This window comes from Octopus bimaculoides, chromosome 5, assembly GCF_001194135.2.
Source record: "Octopus bimaculoides isolate UCB-OBI-ISO-001 chromosome 5, ASM119413v2, whole genome shotgun sequence".
NCBI lineage: Eukaryota > Metazoa > Mollusca > Cephalopoda > Octopoda > Octopodidae > Octopus > Octopus bimaculoides.
The window spans coordinates 54697463-54705819 of NC_068985.1; the positions used below are offsets into that span (position 1 = coordinate 54697463).

Genomic DNA, 8357 nt, shown 5'->3' on the forward strand with positions numbered 1-8357 from the left:
ATGTTGTTTTACGGGATTTGGGATTAAAATTTTAAAATAACATAAAATGAAGATTCTTCTTCAATTTTTTACTGAAGAATTATGCGTGTTCAAAAAAAAAAAAAAACTTTCTAATTCAATAGATTTACAGTGAAATTCTAAAATACCAGTTGTTGTTTTGGAAAGTTCAACATATAATTTGCATATGAGTAAAATTTGCATGTGACTAAATGATTATTCAAATAATAATAATGGTTATGAAAAAAAAAAAGTGAACAAAATGAAATACTTATAGAAAATATTGCATAGAATTTGAGTGTTTTCAATGTCTTTCAATGATGGCAGGTGAATCAAATGTACTGTAGTTTGTTGTAGGATATAAATATGACCACTTGTTTATTGGGAAATTTGTAAGTTAAATTTTTTTTTTAAATAATAATTTTCTTCTTTTTTCCTTTAGTATCACCATTATAGGTATTTATAAGAAATCAACTTATGTATGTATTTATGTAAATTTGAAGATAATCAAACCGAATTTCCATCATGTTGAGCCACTCACCCAATGAGTATTTCTACCAAATTTGGTGAAAATCTGCTCAGGCATTTTCCAGTAATTTTGCAAGCACACAGACAAAGACGAGTGATTACAAATACCCTGCTTTCACTTATGCATGCAGGGTAATAATAATAATAATGGTTCTTGGCATCTAAGGTTATTTGTTGTAACCTGATGTTACAAATTTTTCTTTTCCAACAGTCTAATCTGTTGTGTCATCCTCATCGCCGTCGTTTAACATCCACTTTCCATGCTGGCATGGGTTGGACAGTTTGACTGAGGACTAGCAAGCCAGAAGGCTGTACCAGGCTCCAATCTGATCTGGCAAAGTTTCTACAGCTGGATGCCCTTCCAACCACTCCAAGAGTGTAGTGGGTGCTTTTTATGTGCCAGTCAGGCAGCACTGGCAACGACCACGCTCGAATGGTGCTTTTTATGTGCCACCAAGACTGACAATGACCCGTGCTCAAATAGTACATTTTACATGCCACCAGCACAGGAGCCAGTCAGGCGACACTGGCAATGACCATTCTTGAATGCTGCTTTTTATGTGCCACTGGCAGGGAAGCCAGTCAGGCGGTACTGGCAACAGCCATGCTCAAACAATGCTTTCTATATGTCAGCGGCACGGGACCAGTCAGACGGCATTGGCATTGACCATGCTCGGATGGTGCTTTTTACATGCCACTGGCATGGGAGCCAGTCAGGTGGCACTGGCAACAACCACACTTGAACGGTGCTTTCTACATGGCACGGGACCAGTCAGGCAGCAATGGCATTGACTACACTTGAATGGTGCTTTTTACATGTCACTGACACGGGAGCCAGTCAAGTGGCACTGGCAATGACCACTCTTGAATGGTGCTTTTCACATGCCACCGGCATGGGACCAGTCATGCAGCACTGGCATCAACCATGCTCAAATGGTGCTTTTTATGTGCCAGTCAGGCACAACAATGACTTCACTTGACTCAACAGGTCTTTGCAAGCACAGTTTATTGCCCAGTATTGAAGGGTACTCTTAAATGGGACATTTATGCTGCACTAGCATAGGTCACAGTTACAGTCTCACTTGGCTTGCCAGGTCTTCTCAAGCACAGCATATCTCCAATGGTCTCGGTCACTCATCAACACCTCCCTGAGGCCCAACATTCGAAGGTTGTGCTTCACCTTATTTTACTTTACTAATAACATCAAGATGATTTATGCATTTAGGAAGGATTTTGAAATCATATAGAAGCACATGTGATTGAGGATTTAAGAAGCTTGCTTCCAACCACATGGTTATGGGTTCAGTCCCGCTGTGTGGCATCTTGAGCAAGTATCTTTTACTATAGCCCCAGACCAATCAAAGCCTTTGTAGATGGAAACTGAAAGAAGCCTGTTGTATGTGCTTCCTTATCTAGACACTGAGGGATAGTTGTAAATGAGTGTCACTGTCATTCATTTCTAGTATTCTGTGAGATTGTGTCTGGGCATGGAGAAATATTACCTTGCTTGGAAACAGATGTAGGTTGGTGATCTAGTTGTGGAAAATCTGCCTCAATAAACTCTGTCCAAACCCATGCAAGCATGGAAAAGAGGATGTTAAAAATGGTTATGATTGTATTAATATGAGTTACTACCAAACAAAGCTGCCGAGGAAATTGTCATTGAGAATTTTATTAAGTCAGGGTTTAGTTTGAATAGTTCTTTTATCCTATTAACCCTTTAGTATTCAGGTTATTCTGTCAAATACAATGCTTACTTATTCACAATGTTTCGAACTATGTATTATCTGGTGTATATGAATAATAATAATAATCTCCACAACAATAATTGTTGCTTACAAAGACACAAGGACCACAAAGTTCATATTTTACCAGTGTGTGTCATTGCATTGTGACTTCAAACCAGGTATATGACTGCTTGCTCCAGTTTACCAGACTGAACAAACAACAAGCTCTACTTCTACTTCACAGGGAAGTGGTTAGTAATTTGGAAGGACATTTTTACCAGTTAAAACAACAGCTTTAACAAATAAGCCAAGCCATCTATACAAACAGATGTAAATGGTGAAAAATCTTAATTTTTTTCATTTAAGGAAGTTAAAAATGTCAATGAAATGAAATTATCACAACTGAATATCTGATATCATAGACTAAGACTGCCAACTGGTTTCATCCCATGGTAATCTGTAAGAACGGTATTGTTTTCTTTTTTTTGTATAGCCACAAGTGAGTTAAACAAGACATTGTGATACTCATGTTTTCCTAATATTTAATTAATGACATAAATGGGCACAGGTGTAGCTGTGAAGCTTGCTTCCGAATCATATGGTTTCAGGTTCAGTCCCACTATACAGCACCTTGGCCAAGTGTCTTCCACTATAACCCTAGGCCAACCAAAGTACATAGAAACTGGAAGAATCCTATCATATATAAATGTGTGTGCATACAGTTGTCTTGACATCATGTGATGGCTGTAAATGAGCATCACTGTCATATGAGCAGTGTTGTTTATTTTCAGTCTTCTGTGAAGAACATGTCTGGCCATGGAGAAATATTACCTTGTCTAGAAAAAGGTGAGGGTTGGTGACAAGAAGGGTATCTAACTGTAGAAAATCTACCTCAACAGATTCTGATTGATCTGTGTGAGCATGAAAAAGCAGACATTAAATGATGATAATGAAATAAAGTGAAATGACCTTAGCATAGCAAAAACTGCATTCCAAAGACTAGCCTTCCTCTTCAAAACTACAACTGGCTGCTGTCAACTAAGTTCAGATAAGACCCATCGAGTTTTGCAAAGAAAACCCAAATTAATAAGTCAGTGTTCTAGAAACAAATTACGATTGTTTTCAATCTTCAGCAATTAAAACAATCATCTCAGTAAAAATAGGTGTGTTTAGGTTTTATTACAGGTGTGTTTAAACATTTATTATATATGTCAATATATATAACATCTACAGACCTTGGCACAAGGTCTGTGGATGTGTTCTGTTTAATTTGTATCAGGATAGGAAAAAAAAGAACAATAAACAATGCCAATAAATTAATATTCAAATACTCACCAATTCGGTTAAAATTAAGAGCATTCACACAGCCATTATGGTATTCCATTTTGTATTGCAGGGTTAAGCGTTGCACCATTTGTAAACTAGAATTAACCTTTTCTCTAAAAATACTTGGAGGAGTTTTTGTTGAATGTCCAAACTCCCGTGAGCGGAGATCATATATTGCTTTCCAACTATGTTTTGGTATTTTATCAGAATCATAGTCCATGTCACTTTCATCCTCATCTTCATCCTCTTCATCATCAACATCCTCTTCCTCATCTTCCTCAGATGAAGAAGACGAAGAAGATGAAGAAGAAGAAAGCTTTTTACTGCCCGTCTCTTCGTTTTTATCATCATCATCCTCAACATTGTCATCGAGATCTTCATAATCCATCTCAGCTTTGCCACCATCATCACTATTAACAGGTGAATGTAGGTTGGGTTTTAGCTTTTCTTTCTCCACACTTTCAGAATTGATGTCCTCGGTATTTACAGAATCTAAATCCATTTTCTCAGCATTACATGGTAATTTACATGAGTCTTCTTTATCATTCAGTTCAGAATCCTGTACATCCAAAGACGGTAAATCTTCTTCGTCCGACACAGAGGTTTTTGACTTGCCATCACATTTTATATCACCGACCGAATTCGTATAGGAGCAAGCAGCACTGTCTGTGAGTGATTCACTGACACTTTCACTACAATCTGATAGAATTGGTCCTTCTTGTGCACTTGTGCTTGCCGGAGATTTTTCAAAGTCAACGCCACTGTCATCTTTTTTCAATGAAGGTAAAGATAAATCTGGTTCATGAGAATTATTTTCCTCCATAATTGCCAAATGAGTTGGAATTTTAGAAGAACTGGCATTGTCTTTTGTTGTATAATCTTGTGTTTTCTCTGCAACATGGTTATCTGGATTAGTCTGACTGGAGTCATGAAATTTGTCATCATTGCTAAAGTGATTATTGCTTTTTTTATTGTCCACATCACAGTCACTGGAACTAATTATTAAACTAGATTCAGCCATGGCTAACTGGAGTCTAGTTTCTTGCGTATTATCAGATTATCCAGAGATAAACCAAACAGAACAAAAATTCAGATACATTTGTGTGCTGGTTGAAGTAGATTTAAAAAGCTGTCACAATTATAGATCAGAGGGTAGATTCAGTTTTTCCAAAAGCCTTTCCTTAACTGGAGGCCTTCGTAACATCTGGTATTCATAATGACATCAGGAGAAAATGTCAACCTATTAAAAAATATAAAATAAAAAAAAATGAGAAATGTTGAGAGAAACAAATAAATGAGTTTTAATAACAAAACTTGAAGTAGGAAAAGCTTTAGATAATAATATTTAAATACTGGATTGAAAAAAGCCTTAGGATAGAAAACAGTTTTCTGCTTTTTTTCTATCCAACAGAATTTTTCAACCCAATATTTAAATGCTATTATTTATAGCATTATCTGCTTTAAGTTCTACCATTAAAAAAGTAAATTAATTACCCATTTAAAAAGTGCCAATATTTAAACTTTAAATTTGTTAAGTTTATGGAAAAAATACAGGATTTCTTTCGTTTTTCTTTACATGTCTAATCATCAGATTTAGTCTGAGTATTCTTGGTATTTATGATGATCAAGCGTATACATATACATGGATGGTTTGACCATACTAAAGTTGGAATTTGAAAAAAGAAAAAAGGAAAAAAAATCTTTGTCAGATAATGTCATCATTTCAAATCCAACTGCAATAATTATTTATATGATGAGGTCACTAACTGGAACCTAATTCATGTTTATACAATCCTCAGTTATTTTTTCTAAGTTCAACCCTAATTCTTCCATGTTTTTTAAAGTCTATATTTACATTACACTGACTAACTGGCAGCTTCTATTTCTTCAGATAATTCACAACACCCAGTCTTTGGATAATTAAATCCATACACACTGCTATCGTTAAAAAGAAAGAAAGAAAAAGACAGAAAGAAGAACGGAAGAGGAGGAGGAGAAAGAACAGAAGATGGTGACAGGACAATGCGAAAGAGAAATAACTTGCCTCCTTGGCTGTTGGCCAAAATGCTATTGTCTTAATGTGTGTGTGAGAGAAAGAGAGAGATCATTGTTTTAAAGTCCATTTTTCTATGCTTGCATGGGTTAGATGGAATTCATTGAGGCAGAATTTTCTATGGTTGGATGCTCTTCCTATTGCCAACCCTCAGCTGTTTCTAAGCAAGGTAATATTTCTCCATTGCTAGACATGTCTTTCATGGAAGATTGGAAATGAACATTGCTGTTACCAATTTGTATGATGGCAACCATCATTTACAACCATTACATGATACCAAGATATCATTTAATGTCCGTTTTCCATTTTGGAAGTAGAATGGTTTGGCAGGAACTGGCAAGTTAAAATACTATACTAAGCTCTGCTGTCTGTTTTGGCATGGCTTCTACTGCTGGACATCCTTCCTAATGCCAACCATTTTACAGAGTGTACCGTGTGCTTTTTAAGTGGCACCAGCAGCAGTGAGGTCACCAAGTAACTTGCAGGACAAGACCCCACCTGACTAAGGTACTGAGGAATAGAAAGAGAAAGGTGTCTTGCATTAAAAGAGAGACATGGCTTTGTCAGATGGAGAGAGGAGAAAGATGATGAAGGTGTGACAGAGAGGGGGTAGGAGTCATACACTCAAGCTACAGGGTAGTGTATATAGTGAAGGGAACTGGGGATTGGAGAAGATGGCTAGTTGGGTGAGTTCACAGGATTTCAAAAAGACAGTGGGAGCTAGAAGTGATGGGGAAGGGAAGGGATTTAACAGGGGCATATTGTGTGCAGGAGGTAGGTGGACATTGAAGGAGCATGGCGGAGAGGGGGAAAACAGTGATGGTGAGCATGGGTGGGTTATGGGAGAGGTACATGGATTTTACTTTGCTGGGTGGGTCTTCTCAAGCACAGCATATTGCCAGTTGCCTCAGTCCTTTGTCGTCTCCTCTGTGAGGCTCAACATTGGAAGTTCATTTCTCACTACTCCATCCCTTGTCTTGCTGGCTCTTCTTCTTCCACAGGTTCTTTCTACATATTAGAGATCAACAGTTCTTTATGCAGCTGCCCTCATGTGTGTGTGTATGCAGATGTGAGTTTGTATATGTATGTTTGTGAGCATATATATATATATATATATATATATATATATATATCTGCACATGTGTATGTATATGTATTTATCTATGTATGTATATACGTACATTGTGTGTGCGTGTGTATGCACATATTTATATATATAAACTTATAAACTAAGCTTTTATCTAAACATTCAGTTTAGTCTTCTGAATTATATTATTAAGCTCTTTCGTATCACAAAAAGTTAGAAACAAACTCCTCTTGGCCACTTGACAAAACTTCTCATATTCTGAACTAGTTGGCATAAAGACAGTGTTTGAGTATTCTAGAATGATTTGTGTCAGCTTCTAAACCTTAACCTTCAATTACTACATTGACAATCTAATACTAGCAATTTCTTTCTTCTGCAGATACAAGAGAATATCTTTATGTTACTGCCAATGTATCCTTCTCTGTCTCCAACAGACACTATGATAGAACACAATCTTCAAACTTCAGATTGTACGGAGCAGTAAAATAGCCTCCTCCAAACAAGGTATTATTAAGGTATCTTGTTTATATACCTTGATTACCTTTTACAAAATACTTTGTGTTACAGAAACGATGCCAAAGCAGACACTGCAGCACAATACATTTACTGAACTCTTTGGATCCAATCAAACCATCCAACCCATGCCAGCATGGAACATGGACATTAAATAATAATGATGATGACATTCTTTTATTTGTTTCAGTCATTTGATTGTGGTCATGCTGGAGCACTGTTGGAGAGGTTTTAGTCAAATAAATTAACCCCAGGACTTATTTCTTAAGCCTGGTACTTATTTTATCAATCTCTATGGCTGAACTGCTAAGTTACGGGGGCGTAAAGACACTAATGCCGGTTGTCAAGTGGTGATGGTGGGGACAAACACAAAGACACACACACATAGATACATACATACATATATACGATGGGCTTCTTTCAGTTTCCATTTACCAAGTCCACTCACAAGACTTTGGCTGGCTCAAGGCTATAGTAGAAGACATTTGCTCAAGGTGCCACACAGTGGGACTAAACCCAGAATCATGTGGCTGGGAAGCAACATACTCAGTGTATGCACTTTGCTTGTTTGCCAGTAGACTGTGCTTTAGCATGGTGGGGATGACTTTTAAAGCTCCAAGTGTTAAAACACCTGAAACTTGTCGACTAGTAAGACAACTCACTCCAAATCACATTCAAGAGTGATGGACACCAATGTTTTGCCATTTTTGTGCCTTATTAACATCACATACCTGAACTGAACTGGGTGCAAACTGAATCACCAATTCATGACTATATGTGAAATAGGGTAAAAACCATTTGCTGGTATGTCCCAACAATGCATATTTCAAGTGTTTTAACATCCAGTGCTTCAATGGAGATGGTAGGCTGCTATTTAGCAGCCTACTGTCAAACAAGCAAAGCACATCAACCCACCTGAAACCAATCCTGGTTTGATGATACAAACCCCATTGTTTTAAAATGATCTTAATTAAAAACCTTCCATTAGAATTTCATGCTAATTTATGTTCTAAATACCAGTTTCATAGCAACAAAGTTATTTTAGTATATTCTTCATTATTTTCAAAACTATCTGAAACAAAGTCTGTATTTCAATAGAATTATGGTGACAAAAAAAAAAAAAAAA

At 36.8% G+C, this 8357-nt stretch overlaps 1 protein-coding gene across 1 annotated transcript in view; it reads right to left on the minus strand.

Moving 5' to 3' along the window:
* Window positions 1-8357, minus strand: part of LOC106878884 (DDB1- and CUL4-associated factor 8) — a 69174-nt gene that overhangs the window by 40665 nt on the left and 20152 nt on the right. The window contains exon 2 of the mRNA XM_014928228.2: window positions 3588-4818. Coding sequence (XP_014783714.1) covers window positions 3588-4599 — 1012 coding nt within the window. The 5' untranslated portion in view covers window positions 4600-4818. The remainder of the gene's footprint in view (window positions 1-3587; window positions 4819-8357) is intronic.